This window comes from Hyperolius riggenbachi, chromosome 1 (assembly GCF_040937935.1).
Source record: "Hyperolius riggenbachi isolate aHypRig1 chromosome 1, aHypRig1.pri, whole genome shotgun sequence".
NCBI lineage: Eukaryota > Metazoa > Chordata > Amphibia > Anura > Hyperoliidae > Hyperolius > Hyperolius riggenbachi.
Window position 1 is genome coordinate 406,797,724 of NC_090646.1, and position 25,929 is coordinate 406,823,652.

Here is a 25,929-nt window from a genome sequence, read left to right on the forward strand (position 1 = left end):
AGGAGCCTTTCACCTGCACGCGTTGAATAGCCTGCGGCGTGTCATCGGGATGATGCGGTGCGACGCAATTAGCGGCGGTAGCTATTTACCTGCCGGGAAAACGCCGGTTCCCAACGATAAAAACCTCCCGGGTGTGTCGTACCCCAATGCATCTAAACGCAGTGTCAGGTGTGAAAGGTAAAGTGAAAGTCTATGGACTTTCATTTTACCTTGGTTAACGCAAAGTTTCAACGTTGTGTTGAAATGCAGCAAATGGGCTCTAGTGTGAAAGAGCCCTAAGTAACCCAATAAATGCTATCATCCTGATTCAAAACTTCTTGCTTTTACTGATGGCTAACATGGTACAATGCTCGTTGGGGGGGTTATGGTTAGGCATCAGAGGGGGGTCGGTTAGGCATCAGTGAAGGTAGGGCTCGTGTGAGAATAGGGTTAGGTTTAGCGATAGTAAAATATTACCACTACCCAATAGTATATCTATAATTTTACCGAGGTTCTACTAGGGGCTATTTCCGCGCCGCCCATTTTGCATGTACACAGTAAGCCAGCCCTAGCTTGTGAACACTTGTAAATGTGAGTGGCTGCAATGCAAATAGTGGCTAACAAGCTAGATCAGCTGAACATATGATCAGTGCAAGTGGTCTACTGTAGCAAGTGTTCAATGAAGCGTCACTGTGTGGATTTCAAACATGAAAACAAATAGGACATTTGCTGCAAATTACAGGATGCTTTACAGATAGCTGTCAGATTATTTCGGCAGTGAGCCCATAAGATACCTGATACTCTACATATAGCTATCTATTAAAAATGTCTCATAGTATAAATCAGGTTCACTTTTATATTATGTGTTATATATGACATGCGCGGTTATGTGGCAAGGAGACATGGCATTAGATTTACCTGTGATTCTCATTCCCTTTTATCTCATTGCTTTTATTAATTAATGCTTTAATTATTTTAGAAATGGGATCCTTTTTCTCCAGCGCGTTTAATGAAAACATGAAGAGACAGCAGGAGTTTATGGTGATGAACTCGCAACTTCAGGTACAGTCTGCTAGATTTGTTAGTCACGAAAGACTATTTAAATGGTTATATATTGATATAAGGCTGTATTTACCGTACTCATTGTATTTGCAAAAAGACAATGAGTCTGATTTACTAAGCTTAACGATAAAACAAAGCAATCCTTTAGTTAACCACTTCACCCCAAGGGTTTTTACCCTAATGGACCAGAGCAATTTTCACCTGTCAGCACTCCTCCATTTCATTCGACAATACCTTTATCACTACTACACCACAATGATATATACCTTGGTTTTTTTCGCCACAAATTAGGCTTTTTTGGTGTGATAATTGTTTTTAGTAATTACTTTTTACTTATTTTCTGTTTAATTTAAAGGGAAAACTTGGGTAAAAATGAAACAAATACACTATTTATCCAATTCCATCCCCTATGACTTTAAAATAAACAATGCCACTGTAAAACCCACACATTTTATTTGCCCATTTGTCCCGGTTAGTACAAGGTTTAAATTATGTCCCTAGTACAATGTATGGCAATAATATTTTTTCAGTTTAGTGGTTTTGATACTATATCAATAATTACAAGCCTTTATTTGCAAATATAACAGTAATGCACCCTCATGCCATACATAGTAAAATAAAAAGCTTAGTCCCTAATGTAACTATTTATGTTTGTTTGGTTTTTTTAACAAGTGTTTCATTTTGGTAACTATGGAGGGGCAGGGGAGGGGGGAAGGAGGTATTTATTGTACAAAGTGTAAAATGTAGTGTAAAATGTGTATTTTTACTTGGTTGTTTTTTTTAACCACTAGATGTACCCACATTCACTAGCCTGTGTGCTTTGAACAAGCACACAGATAGTGTTGTTACAGAAAAGATCATTGGCTTCTCATTGAAGCCATGATCTTTCCCTTACAGGCACTTTGATTGGTTCAGCGAACACTTCATAGAATCAAAACTTCTTCCCCTTCACCAATCATGGCTCTCCGGGGTCCGATGGGTATGCACTGTGGGCGCACGTGTGTGCACTTCATTGGCGGCGGAGGACATTTTAAAGCTTTTGTTGGTCTGTTAAGGACTAACGGGACATTTTTAAAATGGTGCACGGCCCGCTAATGGTTAAAGTCATGTACACATGCAAGATGGTGTTCATCTCTGTTCCGGTGAGCAGAATATAAACATAGTTTGACCATCCATGACCCCCAGAAAAAGGCTCATGACCCATTTGGGGGTTATAACCCACAGTTTGGGAACCACTGACATAGTAGAAAACTCAGAAGAAAAAGTTATTACAGTGTCTAGCAAACCTTTCAACAGCAGTGTGCTTATACAGTGGTTAATTAAATTTCTCTATCTATTCAGGCAGATTTTAGAAAGAGGAAGATCACTTGATCTAATAACAAAATATCTATCACGCAAAAGATATTGGGCCTGATTCTATTCACTTTTTTTCCCACGATTTCTCCTAAGTGATATTTCACATCCTATTAATTAAATACCTTTTAAGCTACCAGCAAGCAAGAAAATACTTAGAATAATTTTAACAGTACTTTTTCAGCTACTGTTTCAATTGCAGAGTGCTGAAAAGTTATTTTAAAATGAAGATGAAAATTATCTCCTAGGTGAAAGCCTAGGAGAAAAAGAGAATGGAATCTGGCCCATTGGCTGAAATAACTTCTATCTGCTATGTCAGCCATTTTAAATTATGTCTATGGGTAACTTCAGAAGAACCCTACAGAACCTTATGAACTGGGGAACTATCAACATGTCCTTGATAAATACACATTTGCCTTCTTATATTTTAACATAGCTTTTTAGTAAGAGATCTGTATGGTTCCTGTGAGGCCTTAACAATATTCTAGTGGTTCTGGGCTGCCATGAGCTCCTGGGTACTAAGTGTTTGCCAAACCCAGCCAAGTGGAGATACATTAATTAATTCATGCCATGCACGGAGAAGGAGCAATCACTCTGAAACGGCTGTATGCATGTTGGATTAGCATGGCTATGTAAAATTAACAGGCTGTGGCCCATATGCAATTAACTTTTTCACCTGAGTTATCTCCTAGGACAGTGGTTCCCAACCGGGAATGTGTCGCCACGTTCCCCTGCTCTGCCGCTTGTCAGCTGTGTCTGCCGCTCAGTGTATTAGATCAGTGCTACAAGAAAATGGCCGCCGACGTCTGCATTTGTGGACATAGTCGGCCATTTTTTGTAGCACTGCACTAGCTACTCAGAGCGAGGGCGGAGGCCAGAGCGAAGAGGGAGCCAGAGATAAACACTTGTAGCTGAGAGGGAAGAGAGGACCAGATTTACCATAAAGAACTGAGGTACGAGCCTACATGCGTCTGCAAAAAGGCAGCATCCTTCCCGAGTGTCTCTCTTCGTGTTACAGCCAGCATATGCATGGCAGACACATTGCTGCAGCTGTGCTGTGGCTGGGAGAGCAGTAGATTTGAGCAGTGTACAGCCAGCCTCCCCCTGCTTCCTGCTACCTACACTGGGGCAGCTCTATTACCTACACTGGGGCAGCTCTATTACCTACACTGGGGCAGCTCTATTACCTACACTGGGGCTGCTCTATTACCTACACTGGGGCAGCTCTATTATTTACTGGGGCAGCTCTACTACCTACACTGGGGCAGCTCTACTACCTACACTGGGGCAGCTCTACTACCTACACTGGGGCAGCTCTACTACCTACACTGGGGCAGCTCTACTACCTACACTGGGGCAGCTCTACTACCTACACTAGGGCAGCTCTACTACCTACACTGGGACAGCTCTACTACCTACACTGGGGCAGCTATACTACCTACACTGGGGCAGCTATACTACCCATACTGGGGCAGCTATACTACCTACACTGGGGAACTATACTACCTATACTGGGGTATCTATACTACCTATACTGGGGCAGCTCTACTACCTATACTGGGGCAGCTATACTACCTGCACTGGGGCAGCTATACTACCTGCAGTGGGGCAGCTATACTACCTGCACTGGGGCAGCTATACTACCTGCACTGGGGCAGCTATACTACCTGCACTGGGGCAGCTATACTACCTGCACTGGGGCAGCTATACTACCTGCACTGGGGCAGCTATACTACCTGCACTGGGGCAGCTATACTACCTGCACTGGGGCAGCTATACTACCTTTACTGGGGCAGCCATACTACCCATACTGGGGCATCTATACTACCTACACTGGGGAACTATACTACCTGCACTGGGGCAGCCATACTACCTACACTGGGGCAGCCATACTACCTACACTGGGGCAGCCATACTACCCATACTGGGGCAGCTATACTACCCATACTGGGGCATCTATACCAGGGGTCCCCAACCTTTTTAAGCCCGGGGCCCACTATCCCGAGCAAAGTTTTCTATGGGGCCCCCCGGGGGGAGGGGGGCGTGGTTAGTGGCGGCGGCAGCACCCCCTCTTTTCCCTGATTTTAAGTGTAGTATATAGGTAAGTAGGTATCTAGGTAAGTAGGTATCTAGGTATAGTTGCCCCCAGTATAGGTAGCTAACACATTTGCCCCTGTATAAGGACTATAGTTACCTCAGTATAGTTAGTTAGGTAGTATAGTTACCCCAATGTAGTTAGTATAGTTACCCCAGTATAGTTAGTACAGTTACCCCAGTATAGCAAGTACAGTTACCACACTATAGCTAGTACAGTTACCACAGTATAGCAAGTACAGTTACCACAGTATAGCAAGTACAGTTACCACAGTATAGCTAGTACAGGTACCACAGTATAGCTAGTACAGATACCACAGTATAGCTAGTACAGTTACCACAGTATAGCAAGTACAGTTACCACAGTATAGCGAGTACAAGTACCACAGTATAGCTAGTACAGTTACCACAGTATAGCAAGTACAGTTACCACAGTATAGCTAGTACAGGTACCACAGTATAGCTAGTACAGGTACCACAGTATAGCTAGTACAGGTACCACAGTATAGCAAGTACAGTTACCACAGTATAGCTAGTACAGGTACCACAGTATAGCTAGTACAGGTACCACAGTATAGCTAGTACAGTTACCACAGTATAGCTAGTACAGGTACCACAGTAAAGCTAGTACAGTTACCACAGTATAGCAAGTACAGTTACCACAGTATAGCTAGTACAGTTAGCCCAGTATAGCAAGTATAGTTAGCCCAGTATAGCAAGTACAGTTAGCCCAGTATAGCAAGTACAGTTAGCCCAGTATACCTAGTACAGTTAGCCCAGTGTAGCCAGTACAGTCTCTTCTTCGCAGCATGTCGTATTACAGCAGCGCTTCCTGCGCGGGTGCTGTAAGGAGGGAAGGAGGTGGGGGAGCGGCTTCCTGTAGCGGCGATACGCATCACCGTTACTATGGGAACCGCTATCCCGGCTCCCTTGGCTCCTTACAGCAGCCGTGCAGGAAGCGCTGCTGTAATATGACATGCTGCGAAGAGGAGAGCCGCGGCTGAAGGAATATAAGGAAGGAAGCGGCCGCCCGCTCATAAGGTAACAGGAGCGGCAACCGCGGGGGGAGAGGGAGAAGCCGCGGCCCCCCAGAAATCTGCCCAAGGACCCCCAGGGGGCCACGGCCCCCAGGTTGGGGACCCATGATCTATACTACCTACACTGGGGAACTATACTACCTATACTGGGGTATCTATACTACCTATACTGGGGCAGCTCTACTACCTATACTGGGGCGGCTATACTACCTGCACTGGGGCAGCTATACTACCTGCACTGGGGCAGCTATACTACCTGCACTGGGGCAGCTATACTACCTGCACTGGGGCAGCTATACTACCTGCACTGGGGCAGCTATACTACCTGCACTGGGGCAGCTATACTACCTGCACTGGGGCAGCTATACTACCTGCACTGGGGCAGCTATACTACCTGCACTGGGGCAGCTATACTACCTGCACTGGGGCAGCTATACTACCTACACTGGGGAACTATACTACCTATACTGGGGTATCTATACTACCTATACTGGGGCAGCTCTACTACCTATACTGGGGCAGCTATACTACCTGCACTGGGGCAGCTATACTACCTGCACTGGGGCAGCTATACTACCTGCACTGGGGCAGCTATACTACCTGCACTGGGGCAGCTATACTACCTGCACTGGGGCAGCTATACTACCTGCACTGGGGCAGCTATACTACCTGCACTGGGGCAGCTATACTACCTGCACTGGGGCAGCTATACTACCTGCACTGGGGCAGCTATACTACCTGCACTGGGGCAGCTATACTACCTGCACTGGGGCAGCTATACTACCTGCACTGGGGCAGCTATACTACCTGCACTGGGGCAGCTATACTACCTGCACTGGGGCAGCTATACTACCTGCACTGGGGCAGCTATACTACCTACACTGGGACAGCTATACTACCTACACTGGGGAACTATACTACTTATACTGGGGCAGCTATACTACCTATACTGGTGCAGCTCTACTACCTATACTGGTGCAGCTCTACTACCTATACTGGGGCAGCTATTCTACCTGCACTGGGGCAGCTATACTACCTACTCTGGGGCAGCTATACTACCTACACTGGGGCAGCTATATTACCTATACTGGGGCAGCTATACTACCTATACTGGGGCATCTATACTACCTACACTGGGGCCGCTATATTACCTATACTGGGGCAGCTATACTACCCATACTGGGGCATCTATACTACCTATACTGAGGCAGCTATACTATTTATACATTTGTGATGTGTCAAGGATATCTGAACGTTTGGCGTGATGTGTCACGACTTCAAAAAGGTTGGGAACCACTGTCCTAGGAGATAATTTTTGTCTACTCTTTAAACAAATTTTCAGCATTTTACAATTGAAAAAGTACCCAAAAGTTGGAGAAAAGGTACTATCAAAATTATTTTGAGTATTTTCTTGCTTGCTGGTGGCTTAAAAAGAATTGTATGACAAGAAAATATCACCTAGGATATTGCATATGGACCTATGTGTGCTTTCACAGATGATCTGTGAAGAAACAATCAGTTTTCTGATTGTGATTAACGGTACAATCCAGATTGCATATCTAGGAACAACGGAGGTAAAAACCTGGGGTTTGGTCTATTCCAGCAGGATACAGCTGCTAATCTGGATTACAATTTTCTTGTTTAATTACCGGGAACAAAATAATCTTCATTCAGCAGGTCACTAGCAGCTAGGTGCCAGCAACAGGACCAAATGGTCCCTTTCATGGCAGAGGAAGCCTGAGCACAGCAGGACTGCAGACTTGGTGGGGCTACTGTGGCCAGATTTAAAATAACTGTATTGTATGATTTTTGCCATTTTAAGAGATACCGTACTTATAATTTATATGAAAATTATATCATGTGATCGCTAAGGTCCTGCCGAGTACCATATTTAATTTATGAAGCTGGCATAACCAGCAACCAGGTTATTAAGTGTCTTAGGAAGGGAATGCCACACACTATTCATTTCTGGTATTAACATGATCCATATTCTTTGGGGATTGTGACTTTGCTATGAATTTATTATATGTGTGCAATGAATGTGGCCTGAGATATGGAAATGTCACACATTTTGGATTTAGGATTCCCGCCAAAAGTAATAGAATGCCCCAAACTCCAGCCAAGGGGCTGCTGAGTCCCACCCTAAAAGTTGCATACTACATAATGAACAGGCTGAAATTTAACCTCAGTTCTCCCTTGTGTAACATCACCTGACTGAAGCCAGCCAGAGGACCATGTGGCTGGCCTCCATTTTGACTGGAATTTTTGAAACAAAGGAACCCTCCGTTTTTCTTGGATTTCCACACAAAGGACCTATTTCTTCTGAAACTTTAAGTATTCATTTTGTTTTTTGTTTTTTTACCTTTTATTTTACCCGTGGCTATCGTATAATTGTTACTTTTACTAATTTTCTGTATATATTAATTATTTACAGGATCTTATCAAAAAATTAGCATATTGTGATAAAGTTCATTATTTTCTGTAATGTACTGATAAACATTAGACTTTCATATATTTTAGATTCATTACACTACAATTAAAGTAGTTCAAGCCTTTTATTGTTTTAATATTGATGATTTTGGCATACAGCTCATGAAAACTCAAAATTCCTATCTCAAAAAATTAGCATATTTCATCCGACCAATAAAAGAAAAGTGTTTTTAAAACAAAAAAGTCAACCTTCAAATAATTATGTTCAGTTATGCACTCAATACTTGGTCGGGAATCCTTTTGCAGAAATGACTGCTTCAATGCGGCGTGGCATGGAGGCAATCAGCCTGTGGCACTGCTTAGGTGTTATGGAGGCCCAGGATGCTTCGATAGCGGCCTTAAGCTCATCCAGAGTGCTGGGTCTTGCGTCTCTCAACTTTCTCTTCACAATATCCCACAGATTCTCTATGGGGTTCAGGTCAGGAGAGTTGGCAGGCCAATTGAGCACAGTAATAACATGGTCAGTAAACCATGATTTACCAGTGGTTTTGGCACTGTGAGCAGGTGCCAGGTCGTGCTGAAAAATGAAATCTTCATCTCCATAAAGCTTTTCAGCAGATGGAAGTATGAACCTACTTTTGAACCAGAAACAGCGGCAGAGGTGCCTGACCTGGGCTACAGAGAAGCAGCACTGGACTGTTGGTCAGTGGTCCAAAGTACTTTTTTCGGATGAAAGCAACTTTTACATGTCATTCGGAAATCAAGGTGCCAGAGTCTGGAGGAAGACTGGGGAGAGGGAAATGCCAAAATGCCTGAAGTCCAGTGTCAAGTACCCACAGTCAGTGATGGTCTGGGGTGCCATGTCAGCTGCTGGTGTTGGTCCACTGTGTTTTATCAAGGGCAGGGTCAATGCAGCTAGCTATCAGATTTTGGAGCACTTCATGCTTCCATCTGCTGAAAAGCTTTATGGAGATGAAGATTTCATTTTTCAGCACGACCTGGCACCTGCTCACAGTGCCAAAACCACTGGTAAATGGTTTACTGACCATGGTATTAATGTGCTCAATTGGCCTGCCAACTCTCCTGACCTGAACCCCATAGAGAATCTGTGGGATATTGTGAAGAGAAAGTTGAGAGACGCAAGACCCAGCACTCTGGATGAGCTTAAGGCCGCTATCGAAGCATCCTGGGCCTCCATAACACCTGAGCAGTGCCACAGGCTGATTGCCTCCATGCCACGCCGCATTGAAGCAGTCATTTCTGCAAAAGGATTCCCGACCAAGTATTGAGTGCATAACTGAACATAATTATTTGAAGGTTGACTTTTTTTGTTTTAAAAACACTTTTCTTTTATTGGTCGGATGAAATATGCTAATTTTTTGAGATCGGAATTTTGAGTTTTCATGAGCTGTATGCCAAAATCATCATTATTAAAACAATAAAAGGCTTGAACTACTTCAGTTGTAGTGTAATGAATCTAAAATATATGAAAGTCTAATGTTTACCAGTACATTACAGAAAATAATGAACTTTATCACAATATGCTAATTTTTTGATAAGATCCTGTATATTGCATTTACAATAAAATATTTTAGTCACACTAAGAGTGTTTTAACAATTTCATTTGCAGGCTTAGAATAGCCAGAATAGTCCTCTGTCCTCCTACAGAGGTGTTGGCAGCCTTGTACCTTAAATATTGTGTAGTAAAGTGTTTGTGTTGCTTACACGCTCCCTCCTGGCTTGTCTGTTTGCCCAATTCCAGCGGTTTCAGCGCATCAATTGCATCCACGATATTGGATTGTCTGTGCAGTGAAATAGATTGGGATGCATTGAGCAGTCTGGCCACTAGGGGCGTGTCACTGGCGTACTTTGCACTTTTAGAGGCATAAAGGGATGATATACATATACAGTAGCGATGCATCATGGGAGATCTTTCTTGCCCAGTTGTATAGTAGGCAAATTTATATGTAGCATTGTTTTTAGTAATAGGGCTTTTTTTTTTCTTCCATTGACCTCCTTACAACATCCTAGTGGTTCTGGGTACCCTTTCCTTTTGAAGATTAACTACAGTTCCACATGTTAAATGCTTAATCGCAGTCGTAGTTGCTGGGACGTTTCCATGTGTACAGCTCTTGTTTTATTGTTTCACATATGCACAAATTCATGGACTATCAATAGGGCCCCCAATATAGCATCACAGAATGGTTACTGACTTTAAACAATCCAGCATACAGACCCTGGTGACACTTGTGAACTGTGAGATAAGTTTAACTATGTGTATGCTGCGTCATCCATCATAACTGCCTGCCAGTTCTCCTCTCGACTTCTGGCTGCCCGCCTGTCATTTCATCTGCAATACATGGTTGGGAAAAGCATAGGAGGAATTAGTCACGCAGGTAGCCATCATGCCCTAGTGCCGATCTGGTTTCGGTGGAGAAAACTGATTTGTATCAAGAGATTGCCCATGTTCCCTGATGATGGCAGGTGTACCCTGGCGACATTTCAGCTTTTCATTGTCCTCACTAACTTGTTGCCACTTTCTGACTGTGTTTCCCTCGTCCAACAGCATTTGGTCCAACAAGTATGCTTGTCTGATCTATGATGTTGATGTGCCATGCTTTGCAACTCTCTACTATTGCTCCTGTGGTTCACCTTGGCTAGTGGACTTGTTGCACTGTGCCCAGATTACATGATTGGCCATATAACTTGTCGCTCTGTGGTCCAGCTTCTAAGCATATCTGCATAAACGTGCTCTATTGTTGACAACAGCTTGCAAAGGCCTTGTGACTGCTTCATGCCTGTTGCTTGGTCCTAAAAGGCTTCACATATGGCTTACATTGATTGTTCCTATGATCTGGGACTTCCAGGGCATTTTCTGGGTTGAATGGAAGCCATGGTTTCCCCTGTGCAGCCAGTACAGCTCTGGTAAGGCAAGGCAGGAGAGATGTGTAGCCAGCAGCAGCAAGGGGTCATGAATGAAAATAGAGAGGGTATGAGAGTTGGGCCCCGTTGCCAGTATTGCTGGCCCCCAAGCGGGTGCCTTGTTTTTCTTTACAGGTAATCTAGCTCTGCCACTACAGCATATTGTGCTGTGTACACGATTCTAACATTTTTATTGTTAATTAAGGTTTTTTTTCATGTTCTTTTAAACAAGATTACCTTGTTCTTCTTCTTTTCCAAATTATCTCATTAGTAGAGTATTTTTTGTAATTATTATAGAAAGGAAATCATATATAGCTTATAAGACTCTTCAAGGAGTAATTTTCTGCTTCCTGCTCTGAATAAGACTGTCATTTGTAACATGTGCTGAATAAATGTCCTCTCAAGTACCTTCCCATCATCGCTAATCAGAGGAGCATGGTTGCCCCATCCTGCTTCTCATTACATTAATTCCTTCTGGCAGCTAATGAACTGACCTTGCGTCTAGATACCAATTGATCAGTGACTCTTCATAGAGTTAAAATTACAGTATATGATATTTGCCCTAAACTAATTTATAAGTAAGTGCAACAAGTTCTGTAATCTATCACTAGATTATTATCAATGAAATAGAAGACTCCATGTTCCTGGTAAAAAAAACACTATCAATCTGATGGTGTGGTGAGAACGTATATATTCAATGACTTAGAAATAGGATGCTACTCAAAAGTTTAAAAAATTTAGTTTTTGATTTATCATGTTCTTTAGAGTCCAGTCTGGTTACAGGATGGGAGTCTGAAGAAGATATTATACTGGAAACTAACTCCTTGTTTTAATTTTTTTTAGCTGGCCAACACAGTAGAATCCCTTTATAGTAAAGGGGCCAGGAATGGTAGTTTACTATATCAGAAGTTTACTATATCAGACAACTGACAATGTTTAAAAGTAGATAAATATGGCATCCTCCATGTTACCCTTAGTTCAGGTGTACTGTAAGTGACAGTTTTGTTTGTGCAATGTTACTGAAAGAGTTAATAGTTTTTCACTTTGTTCTGAAGCTTAGCAATTACATGCTTCAGTGCCAGAAAGGATCAATATTCATAGCAGTTATTAAGACTAGAAGAATGAAGGTCCGTACACATGCCAGACTGCAGGAAACAACGGGTCCGTCGTCACCTCCTGCTGGGTGGGCGTTCCAGCGACAGTCCGGCGTGTGTACAGTCTGTCTGCAGACTGATACGGCTGTTTCTGAGCGATCCGCCCGGCGGATCTCACAGAAACAGCCGTATCAGTCTGCTGACAGACTGTACACACGCCAGACTGTCTGCTGAAAACACGCCCAGCAGGAGGTGACGACGGACCCATTGTTTCCTGCAGTCCAGCGTGTGTACGGACCTTAAAGAACAGAGATTTTTCTTCAGCAGGACTATTCTGAGGAAGAATCTGTATTTTTACACAGATGGCATTACTTGTTGACAAAAGCTAGTAGGATACTTTAACCACTTCACAACTGAGGGGTTTTACCCCTTGAGCACCAGAGCAATTTTCACCTTTCAGCGCTCCTTCCATTCATTCGTCTATATCTTTATCATTACTTATCACAATTAAATTAACTATACCTTGTTTTTTTTCGCCACTAATTAGGCTTTCTTTAGGTGGGACATTATGCCAAGAATTATTTTATTTTAAATGTGTTTTAATGGGAAAATAGGAAAAAATGTGGGAAAAAATGCATTATTTTTCAGTTTTCGGCCATTATAGTTTTTAAATAATGCATGCTACTGTAATTAAAACCCATGAAATGTATTTGCCCATTTGTCCCGGTTATAAAACCGTTTAAATTATGTCCCTATCACAATGTTTGGCGCCAATATTTTATTTGGAAATAAAGGTGCATGTTTTTCAGTCTTGCGTCCATCCCTAATTACAAGCCCATAGTTTATAAAGTAACAATGTTATACCCTCTTGACATAAATATTTTAAAAGTTCAGTCCCTAATAGAGATGTCGCGAACCTCCGATTTTCGGTTCGCGAACCGGGTTCGCGAACTTCCGCAGAAGGTTCGGTTCGCGGAAAAATTCGCGAACCGCAATAGACTTCAATGGGGAGGCGAACTTTGAAAAATAGAAAAAATTATGCTGGCCACAAAAGTGATGGAAAAGATGTTTCAAGGGGTCTAACACCTGGAGGGGGGCATGGCGGAGTGGGATACATGCCAAAAGTCCCGGTGAAAAATCTGGATATTACGCAAAGCAGCGTTTTAAGGGCAGAAATCACATTGAATGTTAAATTGCAGGCCTAACGTGCTTTCAAACATCTTGCATGTGTATACATCAAACAGGGAGTGTAATTAGAGTACTGCTTCACACTGACACACCAAACTCACTGTGTAACGCACCGCAAACAGCTGTTTGTGTAGTGACGGCCATGCTGGACTACTGCGCAACATGGCGTGATTGCTCTTCCTCACTCAGTGATGTCAGGTAATGTGTGACTTCCTTCTCAACTTTCCATGGCATTGTTAAAAAGCTTACGTTTTGTTTTTAATTTACATTTTCTACTTGCTGTGTACTTGTTCAGTACCGCTACAATGAGAATCCTGTGGAGGCGGGCAAGTCTGCCATTGTGACCCCGGGTAATGGCCGGGGAATGAGAGGTTTGAATCCGGTGTGGAGCCTGAGCAACGGCTACCACTACACATCCAAGGAGGGCAGCGGGCAGGCATGCACGCCCGCCCGCCCCGAGGTAGTGACCAAAAATAACAATACAGGAGGAGGACTTTCGAGGCCCTGCTGTGTATTTGAAATGAATGTACTTTAAATCCTTTAACGAGAACCAATTATGGCGGGCAAAGATGACACCACATTCCTTTCACGAGAATCATATGGAGGCGGGCAAGTCTGTCATTTGTGACCCCGGGTAATGGCCGGGGAATGAGGGATGGAATCCGGTGTGGAGCCTGAGAAACGGCTACCACTACACATCCAAGGAGGGCAGCAGGTAGGCATGCACGCCCGCCCCGAGGTAGTGACCAAAAATAACAATACAGGAGGCGGACTTTCGAGGCCCTGCTGTGTATTTGAAATGAATTAACTTTAAATCCTTTAACGAGAACCAGTTATGGCGGGCAAAGATGACACCACATTCCTTTCACGAGAATCATATGGAGGCGGGCAAGTCTGTCATTTGTGACCCCGGGTAATGGCCGGGGAATGAGGGATGGAATCCGGTGTGGAGCCTGAGAAACGGCTACCACTACACATCCAAGGAGGGCAGCAGGTAGGCATGCACGCCCGCCCCGAGGTAGTGACCAAAAATAACAATACAGGAGGCGGACTTTCGAGGCCCTGCTGTGTATTTGAAATGAATTAACTTTAAATCCTTTAACGGGAATCCGTTATGGAGGGCAAGTCTGCCATTGTCACCGCGGGGAATGAAGGTTGGATTGCGGCCCGAAGTGGGAGCCTGCTGAGACCCATGCTGTAGCTGCCCTGACCGTGCTTTGCAGACCAGGCATCTGTGGTCAGATGGACCCTTGAGCCAGCGGAAGACAAACCAAGTCGAAAGCATTTGCCAAGAATGTTTTACGGAGGGCAAGTTTTTTTGCCCTTTTTTTAAATTTTTTGAAAATGATAGATGGTTGTATTTTTAAATTGTTTGAAAGTTTAGATGGTTGTATCTTTAAATTGTTTGAAGGTTTAGATGGTTGTATTTTTAAATTGTTTAAAAGTGTATCCATTCTTCCTCCCCCCAGCCACGAACAATACCATGGGAACGTGGAGCAGCAGAAGCCCCCTGTGACGGCTGCCACGGTTGTTCTCCGCTGCTTGTCTTTTGAGGGGTGCTTCTTTTCCTCAGGTGTTCTTGCCATAGCTGTTTGTGCCTTCTCTCCAGGTGCCTTCGTAAAGCACTTGTCCCTACGTGACAGTTGGCCTTTCCACGGCTCAATTTTTGCTGGCAGAGACAACAGATGGCTTTGCTCCGATCTGAGACACACACGTGAAAAAATTTCCAAACCGCTGAGCCCCCCTGGGCTGATGGCGCTACGGTGGCATCAGCAGCTGACGTTGAAGGGCATGTTGGCTGTCTGGCCATAGCTGGCGATACATGGCACCGGACACTGCCCCCAGCTGTTTCTGAGGACGAGCTCCCTCTGCTTCTATCATGGAGTCGTCTCCTCCTACTCCTCTCTGACTCCTCCTCTGAACTGTCCCCCTGGTCATCTCCTCTACCGGGAACATATGTGGTATCCGTATAATCGTCATCATAATCCTCCTGGCCAGCTGCGCTTTCCTCAGACACCTCCTCAAGTGCACCAACTTCAGGTGGTCCACCATCATCCCCATCCACACACGTTACGTCCATACTATCGCCACCTAACTCAGACGTATGAGGTGGTGTACCTGCGCCTTCTTGTTGTTGTTGCAGTAGTGGCTGGGAATCAGTGATTTCACCACCACCACCAAATAACTCCTGCGAAGTGTCAAATGCAGCGGATGTGGTGCTTGTTGTAGCGCTGGTGGCTGCGGGAGATGAGGTGTTCTGTGTTAAATACTCAATCACCTCCTCACGATTTTGGGAAGTGATGGCACGTGCCTTCTTCTGAGCACTGTATTTTGGGGCAGGTCCGCATGAAATCACAGCAACACCACCTCGCACAGCCACAGACCTGCCGGTGCCTGGTGGCCTTCCTCTGGGTCTGCCTCTACCTCTTCCTCTACCTGGTTTGTCCATTTTGTCCATCTCGGGGGTATGCTAGCTATATGCAGTGAGGTGGGTTCTCACTCAACACAACAGGTAGTTAGATGCAGTGAGGTGGCCAGGTGGGTTCACACTCAACACAACAGGTAGTTAGATGCAGTGAGCTGGGTTCACTCAACAGTAAAGGTACTTAAGATGCAGTGAGGTGGGTTCTCACTCAACACAACAGGTAGTTAGATGCAGTGAGGTGGCCAGGTGGGTTCACACTCAACACAACAGGTAGTTAGATGCAGTGAGCTGGGTTCACTCAACACAACGCTAGGTATATGCAGTGATGATGTGGGTTAAGTAAACACAACAGGTACTGGGTAGTTAGATGCAGTGAGCTGGGTTCACTGAACAGTATACAGTAAAGGTACTTAAGATGCAGTGAGGTGGGTTCTCACTCAACACAACAGGTAGTTAGACTTAGATGCAGTGAGCTGGGTTCACTCAACACAATGCTAGGTATATGCAGTGATGAGGTGGGTTAAGTAAACACAACAGGTACTGGGTAGTTAGATGCAGTGAGCTGGGTTCACTCAACACAAAGCTAGGTATATGCAGTGATGAAGTGGGTTAAGTAAACACAACAGGTACTGGGGTATATGCAGTACTGGGTAGTACAATGTGCAGCTCCCTGTCACACACACAGGCAGTCAGTCACTGAATGTGCTGGGCTGCTGGCAGTGGCACACACACTATCAATTAGCAAGGCTGTGCATGCAACAAAAGTGTCAGAAAAAAAAAATGTACAGGTTGAGCTCTGAAAAGAGCTGTTGCTGGGTGCTTTAAAAGCAATATTAATCAGTCAGGAACAAGCAAAGCAGCCTAGAACCTAACTAATCTGTCCCTAAGAGAAAAAGTCTGCAGCAGCTGTCCCTTTCCTCTCTCTAGCAGGCACACGAGTGACTGTAATGGCCGCCGGAGGCTGCCTTATATAAGGGGGGGTGGGGCTCCAGGGCTTACTGTAGCCTGAATGGCTACAATGTGCCTGCTGACTGTGATGCAGAGGGTCAAAGTTGACCCTCATAGTGCATTATGGGGCGAATCGAACGTCCGGAAAAGTTCGCCTGGCGCAGGCGAACGCGAACCCCCAATGTTCGCCTGGAACCGTTCGCCGGCGAACCGTTCGGTACACCTCTAGTCCCTAAAGTAACTATTTATGTATTTTTTTTTTTATTGTACATTTTTTTTTAATTTTTTTTTATTACAAAAAAAAAATTGGGGAGTGTGGGAGGTAATTTTTATTGTAATACTATTGTATTTGTATATAAAAAAAAATGCTTTAGGGTGTACTATTTGGCCACAAGATGGCCACAGTAACTTTTTTTTTATGCGACCTGCAAGTGGACAGGAAGTACGCTTGCAGGAAATGTTATGAGGCTGGGAAATTGATTTTTTTTTTCACAATGATCGCTGCTTTTCATAGAAGCAGCTGATCATTGTGGGGGCTTAGATCAATGAACGGGAATGGTTTTTCCCGTTCATTGATCTCCAGGCGAGCAGCGGCGTGCACGAGCGCGGGAGGTATGGATATCTCCGTCCCTGGGGTGAAAGGATGGAAAAAGGGACGGAGATATCCGTACCTGTGGAGGTGAAATGGTTAAAGATATTTTTATTGTATGTTTTTATTGTATGTTAAGCCAGATTGTAAAGTTGCTTTAAAGAGAACCTGAGGTTGGTACTGTGAACACAAGAGTACACAGAGGCATGGTCTTTGCATACTCGCATGCCTCTGTGTCTTGCTATTGCTGCCTCTAGTCCCCCCCCCCCCCCTGGGTCTGCTTTAGCCCCACCCCCCAGGAAGCAGCTCACGGCTTAGCTTCCGATTGAAGGAAGCTCACGGAGGAGGGCAGCGGCAGGGACGGAGGCAGGGGAGCCAAAATAGAATGACAGGCTGCAGGTAAATACAAGCACATTGTCGCTAGCCTGGCTCTTTTTTTCAGGGGGGCACAGCAGACCCCAGGGGGGACAAGAGGCGGCAACGGCGAGACACAGAGGCATGTGATTATGCACAGACCATGTCTCTGTGTTCTCTTTAGACTCAAAATCCCCGCCTCAGGTTCTCTTTAAGGGTAACCTTGTATGAAAAACTACCAGTGTTTTAGAGGAGTAGAAATCCCACCACCCATTAAAGAATGGTCATGGACTGTGTTCAGGGTTGAGAGTTTAAATATTTTTCCATATTAAAAAGCCTTCATGCAACACTTTTAGCTTGTATGAGCTTCAGATATGACATTCTCTGAAAACTTGCTATATAATAAGTCGTGAGATGAACAGTCATGGACTGGCTAAACAATAGTGTTAAAAGTCATTGAGCACATACAAATACATATATACATATTTTAGCTGTGAATGGAAAGGTCAAATGTTGATGTAACAATGATGAACAGGAGAGAGCCTGAAACCATAGGTGACATTCTTGGGTTATTAGCACTGGAAAACTTAGTCTCCAAAGAAAACTCGGCAAGTTCACATATTCCCATAAGCAGGAGAATTACTCACACTTTGTGTCAACTTTCTGCAGAGCAAAAAATAATTGCTTGAATGTGTGTCACATAGATTGTTATCCGCGATCTGCTAATTTGATGGCATTTGGCTGTAATTGTTCACATTTTGTCTTCATTATCCATGAACCTTAGAAAACCATCCTACGTAGTCACTTATAACAGCCATCATTAGAGTGATAAGTGAGTGGAAATATAGACAGAAGGAAGCTTAGAGAAAAAAATCTACGTCAAGAAGTTTTTCTAGTAGCCCTCACTGTTGGAATGACCCTATGTTGAGAAATTAGTAACGATGGAAAAGGAATACAAGCTAGCCAGATCTGATGCTTCACATTTCTCATAAGTCACACGAAAACATACTTGTGTCACATTTCAGGGGGGGTTGCACATTTAAACACTCTCTTCAGCTAGCTGGAGTCTAAAGGTGGCCAAGCATCAGGCGACTTGGTGGCTGATCCACCATCCAATTCAATTATTATAATCTAATTGGATCAAAATCGGTGCCGCCAAGTGCTTGCCCGACTGGCAATACGACCAATTTTGGGATGGAAATTGGTCACATTCTCGATCACGTTAGCTGCAAGATGTTGAGCAGACTTGCTCGATCGGGTGCGTGACAGGAACAGTGACAACCCAGACGCTGTGCCCCCCCTAATGTAAATGTCCCCCTGTGGCCCGTGAAGAGTATACATTACCTGCCCGCGGCCTGCTCTTGACAATTACAGCATCAGGGCAGCGGATGCGGCGCAAAAAGCCGATTCCGGATTGATTTGCATGAAATTGATTGACAGTCGGCCTGTGGTGTATGGGCAGCTGACAGATCTCTCTCTTATCAGGTTCGATAAGAGAGAAATTTGTCTCTTGGTCGAATCTGCCCATACTTCACTAGATGTATGGCTACCGTAAAGATAACTGGAAAACCAGAGAGACCATTGTTTACATTATGAAGAGACCATAAACCTTGATCTCTACCTTATCACTAGTAACACAGTAGGAAATGTAAATAAAACACAATCTGAAGGTCCATTTAAACTAGCTCCATGATACTGGTGTTTACAATATCAGAAATCAGGGTCCCTGATGAGTCGTAAGACTTAAAGAGACTCCGTAACAAAAATTGCATCCTGTTTTTTATCATCCTACAAGTTCCAAAAGCTATTCTAATGTGTTCTGGCTTACTGCAGCATGTTCTACTATAACCATCTCTGTAATAAATCAACTTATCTCTCTCTTGTCAGACTTGTCAGCCTGTGTCTGGAAGGCTGCCAAGTTCTTCAGTGTTGTGGTTCTGTGATGCATCTCCCCCCTCTATGCACACTGCCTGTGTATTATTTAGATAAGGGCAGCTTCTCTCTTCTCTCTCATCTTTTACAAGCTGGATAAATCCTCCTCTGAGCTGGCTGGGCTTTCACATACTGAGGAATTACATACAGGCACAGCTATCTGCACTCTGCAGGAAGAAACAGCCTAAAACCTCAGTGCATGAGAGCAGACGGGGAAAGAAACACACAAATGATCTCTTGAGATTCAAAAGGAAGGGTGTATACAGCCTGCTTGTGTATGGATGTATTTTCTATGTGTGGACATACTGTACATCAACCTACTTCCTGTTTTGGTGGCCATTTTGTTTGTTTATAAACAAACTTTTTAAAACTGTTTTTAACCACTTTTAATGCGTCGAGGAGCGGCGAAATTGTGACAGAGGGTAATAGGAGATGTCCCCTAACACACTGGTATGTTTACTTTTGTGCGATTTTAACAATACAGATTCTCTTTAAAGGGGAACTTCAGCCTAAACAAACATACTGTTATTAAGTTACATTAGTTATGTTAATTAGAATAGATAGGTAATATAATCTTTTACCCACCCTGTTTTAAAAGAAATGGCAAATGTTTGTGATTCATGGGGGCTGCCATCTTTGTCATGGGGGCAGCCATCTTTTTGGTTGAAAGGAGGTGACAGGGAGCATGAGACAGTTCCAACTGTCCTGTGTCCTGATAACCCCTCCCAGCTGCACACACTAGGCTTCAAATGTCAAATTCAAAATGTAAAAAAAAAAAAATTTGCACCAAAACAGCAGAACGAGAACAACAACATCAGAAATCCCATCATGCTTTGCACAGCATAAGGGGAAAACTGCCCGGGCAGTTTTCTTTTGTGCAGCTAAAAATGAGACTTGTATAAGAGAAACAAAGTTCTGATGCTGTGAATCTTTTAAAGAAACACCAGGCCTTTTCAGTGCTGCTGAGTCGATTTTTAGTCTGGAGGTTCACTTTAATGTGTAGGGTGGAGCGAAGGGCAGGAAGCAACTAGCAGCAGCAGCAGGTGGAGACGTCCCCTGGACTTTTAACTTTGATATGCGCATTTTTACCACATGTTTGTGAGTATACTTCCTTATTTTATCCAAGAAATCTTTGATTTTTCACTATTGGAGGTGTTTTAGCCCTAGATGTATGCCTGAGTCTGTCCCAGGATATGAAATACTTTTGAAGGCTGGGGATAATCCGGAGGCAATGACACACGCTTAAGCCAGCACAGTTGGCTGTAAGAGTGGGCAGCCATTACAAAGGGTGAGCAGGAAAACGTGTGTGCAATTCTGTGATTGACCTAGCTCTTGTGAGGTTTATCTGCACTATGAAGTTGTGATTCCCTTTCTTTGAGATAATTTAATATATGAAGGAAGATTGCTGGAGGAGAGCCCAGTTCATACCATTAAGCGCAGTTGCTATCTGTGAGGCGGGGCAGTCTAGCAGCAAGGTGAGCGTGCCATTTGTTGGTCACTATACAGGGTGACAGAGGAGATCCCGTAGTGGTGCTATACACCACTGGGCCCCCATAGGGTGGTGGTTCTTTTACTCCTCCCCCCCCCCCCCCCCCCTGGTGGAAATTAACAGCAGACTGCACTATGATCCATCTGTATGTGTTCTTTCTTTTTGATCTCTGCTTCCTGAGTACCTGGACAACTTCTGGCTGGCTGTGGTGAACTAACCTGGTTTTGTGCCAAGTGATTTGGATGTGACTGAGGATCAGCACAGCAGGAACTTTGAGGAATAGCAGCATTGATACGCATGTGTACTATATATGGGTAGTGCACTCTATGAAAACTGGAAAATGCACTAGCTGCCTTATACCCATGGCAACTCCAGTGACTTCTGTTGTTTCCACCAGGGCTGTGGCATGAATACATAATCATTTGGCTCTTCAGTTTACAGTGTGTTCAACTCCAGCTCTTCTATTATCATTGTTATTTTTTGTTCAAAGAACCTGCTCTGTTTTTGAACACAACATATGGGGCCAGGATCGCACTTTTCTTTGCAGAAAACCATGAGTTTTCTGCCATGCGCGTTTCTGCGTTTTTCGCTGTTTGCATTCTTGGATTTGTGTTTTTGTATGCGTTTTGTGTCCTTTAATGATCTGCCTTTTCAACACCAGAAAAAATACAGTATCAGATTGTCAGGAACCTTGTGTTGCCGCTTTCTGCCCACTGGTGGCAGCATGGTTTGGGACTTTCATGAACTTCCATTATTCCACCAGCAGATGGCCCTGAGGACTTGTATTGTCTTGAACATCCGCCAGCAGGGGGCCTGTTCATGCTATGTTAGTCCATGATTATACTCTTTGCCACTCACTGTGTGGCACTATATGAACCATATAAGTTCTATTAGATCTTATTCACATTTGATACAACAGACCAAAAAAATACAAATAAACATCAACATGAGTGATTCATAATCTATATAATAAAAAATTCATATATCAATAAAATGATTCAGATCAAAAGAATATTATGCACAAATGTCTGAAAGTGGCAATCGATCAGTGAAACATGTCCAATCTTAATCTCAATAGATGATGCAACAAAAATCTCATCTAAATATGTAATAAAAAGTATCAAAATGTATTAGATGAAAATGGCCACAATGCAACATGCCTAAAAATTACATGGGATGGCCACCCCGTCACAACTACCCGCAACCAAACACATCCACATCACAAAACGGCCCTATATTCATCACACTGAGGGGAGGGGGGAAAAAAGGGGAATGCTCTCATCCACTTAATGACTGGAGACACAGTTCTAGTTCCACAAAGGCTCCAGATATTAGAGTAAGCTTAATGTTATCAAGCAATAGCGATCAGCAGCATTTATATTCCAGCAGTGAAGCCAGTCAGGTAATTGCACAGGCAGTGTGGCATCCCATGCAGGTGAGTAGCTTCCTATTCTAAAAAGAATATTAGTAGATATTGAACCGAAAAAAGTTGGGCTATTATAGTAGGGTGTTAAATCTTGTACAGACACGGTGTGGGTTGTGTGTGGTTGTGAGGACAACCCATTATGATTGTGAGATTCATTAGATTCAATAAGTGAGTAAACAAAGAAGGTTGCAGGATATAAGTGAACCCCGAGAACATAGGTGAAGTAACAGGGTAGGGTAGGTGTGATATGGGACTGTGAGGAAAAAATGACCCCAATAGTGGGCTAATGGGATCATTAGACAGGGAGCAGCAAGTTTTTCCTGATTGAATGATATAAACCTTATACTAACATTTAACAAAAAAAATACCAAAGTTCATACATGAACCTTGTGAGCTCTAGAATCATGTGGAATTGGTTCTGGACCTGACAATAGTAACACCTTTACACTTATTTCACAGCTCACATACTATGAAAACACTTTTTCTAATACTGTATATTATAATCCAGATTTAACTTATATGTGAATGTAGGGGTGCATAACATCTCATTTGGACTTCACAACGCTGAAACAACTTCATGCTGGACTTTATTCTTTTATGTTATTCATTATGACTATTATTTGTGAAACGAGACATTTTAACACTGTATTTTTTAATTTTCATTAAATGTATTAAAAGTTAGAGGCGATACTTTTTTGCCATCTTAAAACTCCAAAATAAGATACCCAATAATTGCTGTTGCATTCAACTCCTCAGCTCAGATTCCACAGCCCTAGTTTTCATGGGCACTTGTCCCAGTCATGAATGTCTCCTGAGACAGTTGTTCCCTTTGTCACTGACCACCAGCATTCTTACCAAACATAACCAATGTTATAACCATCTGTCCTTCTGTACAGCTATACTGCATCAAAATATTAAATAATAAAATAATTTCATAAATACAGTATTTATCCATCCTACCTTAGACTGTTCTGTTTGTCAGAAAAGGCGTTCTAAACACAGAAGATTCCCCGTTACTCATATTACTAGGGCCTGAAAGTGAGATTTAATTGCTTATAATTGGCAGTAAAGATCAAAATAACAGTGGCGATGCAATCTATAAGCTTGACCGTTTTTGACCTTGCTAGCAAGAAGAGGTATAATAGCAACATTTCTGATTGTTATTTTAAATAATTACTGGTCATATTAAAGCCCGATGACTTAAGTTTACACGTTATTGATTTCACTTGAATGTCTGCACTCCTTTATGAACTCTTTGATAACACTTTTCTCATTACAAAGTTTATGACGCATGTTGTTTGCAACAGATGGGGCTGGGCAGCTCAGTCACCTATCCTTAAATTATATCAAATTTGTCCATAAAAAAATGTAATGTAGAAGCTATGCACGATCTATAGGCAATGGTAACATGGAAGGATGCCTTCATCTTATCTCAGTTGCGTTGCAGAATAAGTCTGCATGTCTTCTTACTGCCCATACAATTCTATGGGCCTGTTCACATCTCTGCGTTGTAACGGATCGATTTGTTCTAACTCCCTGCATGCATGATTTGAATTAAAAAGAAACTGTAACCAAGGATTGAACTTCATCCCAATCAGTAGCTGATTCCCCCTTTCCCATGAGAAATCTTTTCCTTCCACTAACGGATCATCAGGGGGCTCTGTATGGCTGATATTGTGAAACCCCCTCCCACAGTGTCCTGACAATTTCCTGTCTGTGAACCTCGTTGCATTGTGCGAAATAACGTCTGTTTACAGCTGTTTCCAACTGCCAAAAAAGCAAGTAGCATCTCCTTCCAATGACATCACCTGCCAGAAGTAAAAATGTTGCCATGTGATAAATGTCAGAATGTAAATCAGGGAGATGAAAGATTTTACAATGGGCAAACACTGACTAAATCGTTTATACATAAATATTGTAAAAATGAAGCATTTTTTGTTACATTATTTTCACTGGAGTTCCGCTTTAATACACGCAGTGTGCATTGCACTTCACACACATTATAATGCCTACATAATTCACAGTGTGAATCCAGTCTAAGTTAAAATGTCATGCTGAAATTTCTGGAGTTACAAAACTTTTTTTATATTTAAAAACAATCGCTTAATTTATTGAGCCATTTACCTCCAAAAAACTATGGCACTTCAGTCTCCTACTGACTACTTGCATTTCAGTTTGTAGCCACAGTTCACCAACAGTCAAAAGTTATGCAGTGTTTGTTCCACTTTTTTCTTTTGTAAAAATAACTACACATTTAGGAAAAATATTTCTTCTTCAAAATAGTGATTTTCTTTCGCTAATGCATCCTCTAGCAGGCCACTGTGATGCAAATGCGGCACATGCAGAAATGAGCACAGTAAGCATATCCACACAGGATGTGCTGGCTTCCATGCCGTGTTGTTGCTCACATCCTGGCCATTTTGGATCTGCTCAGTTCGGCACCTGTCCGCTTTGTTCCCTCTATTCCGTCGACCGTGGTCCACTGCTCCACCTGAAACAGATCTGAGCCTGCCAGAAGCATGTTGGATTGTAAAAAGTCAACAAGAGTCCTACCTAGTAACAGGGAGGATTCTCATTGGTCCACTACGAACCAATGAGAATTTCCCCTGTTGTAGCAGGATTCCCATCGTTTTTTTTTTTTTAAACCTTGCTTCTGCAGGGCTCTGTTCTGCTTCGGACCAAATGGAGAGTGTCATCCATGGGACAAAAGACTTAACATTCTGCATGTGGTGACCAGCCTAGTGGGAATGGACACTGGAGACTTCCATAGGCTTCAATTCTAACCGATTTGTGATACGCGATATGGTTGCGGAGGAGTGCAACAGGTTGGGATTTTGCATTTGTCTGTGCATGTTGTGTTTGCATTCCGGTGACAGTGCGTGTTCACCATCCGATTGTGTGGGGTTTTTAGCTGCGGTTTGTAATGCAGTGTGAACAAGCCCTTAAAGTGAATGGGAACCGCATTTAAAAAAATGAGATGATACTTACCCAAGGAGAGGGAAGGCTCTGGGTCCTATAGAGCCTTCACGCTCCTCTCCTGGTCCCCTCGTTCCAGTGCTGGCTCGCCCGGTAGCAGTATTTGACTAAATTAGTCAAATACTGCTTTACCCGGCCGAAGGAGGCTTCAGAAGTCTTCAGGGAGCCCGAGTGCTCCTGAAGAAGGGCGGCCCTGTACTGCGCTTGCGCAAGCATGCTCTCTTGCACGCTCACGCCTGTGCAGTATGGAGCCGCACGTCTTCGGGAGGACACGGCTCCCGAAGACTTCCAAATACTCTTTCGGCGAGGGATTGAAACGGGGGGGGGGAGCCAGCACAGGATACAGAGCACTGAGAGAGGAGACGGAAGGCTATATGCGACCCAGAGCCTTCCCTCTCCTTAGGTAAGTATTTGCTTCATTTTTTTTAAAAATGCGGTTCCCATTCACTTTAAGGTTTCACATTAAAACACTTTACAAGCGGTACCGTAAATAAGCTCCCTGGTTAAATTACAGTTCAGTATATATCCAGTGAAGAGTAGTCTCATCATCAATGTAAACAAATGTAACTTTTCCACAAATGTAAATATGTTGCTTCCAAAATACTTGGCCCCAAAATATGTTGTAAATGTG

General features: G+C 43.4%; 1 protein-coding gene across 1 annotated transcript in view; it reads left to right on the plus strand.

Moving 5' to 3' along the window:
* The window catches only part of PLGRKT (plasminogen receptor with a C-terminal lysine), a 92,299-nt gene that overhangs the window by 24,145 nt on the left and 42,225 nt on the right, over positions 1 to 25,929 (plus strand). Inside the window, exon 2 of the mRNA XM_068235581.1 lies at positions 959 to 1,041. Within this exon, the coding sequence (XP_068091682.1) occupies positions 961 to 1,041 (81 nt within the window). The 5' untranslated portion in view covers positions 959 to 960. The remainder of the gene's footprint in view (positions 1 to 958; positions 1,042 to 25,929) is intronic.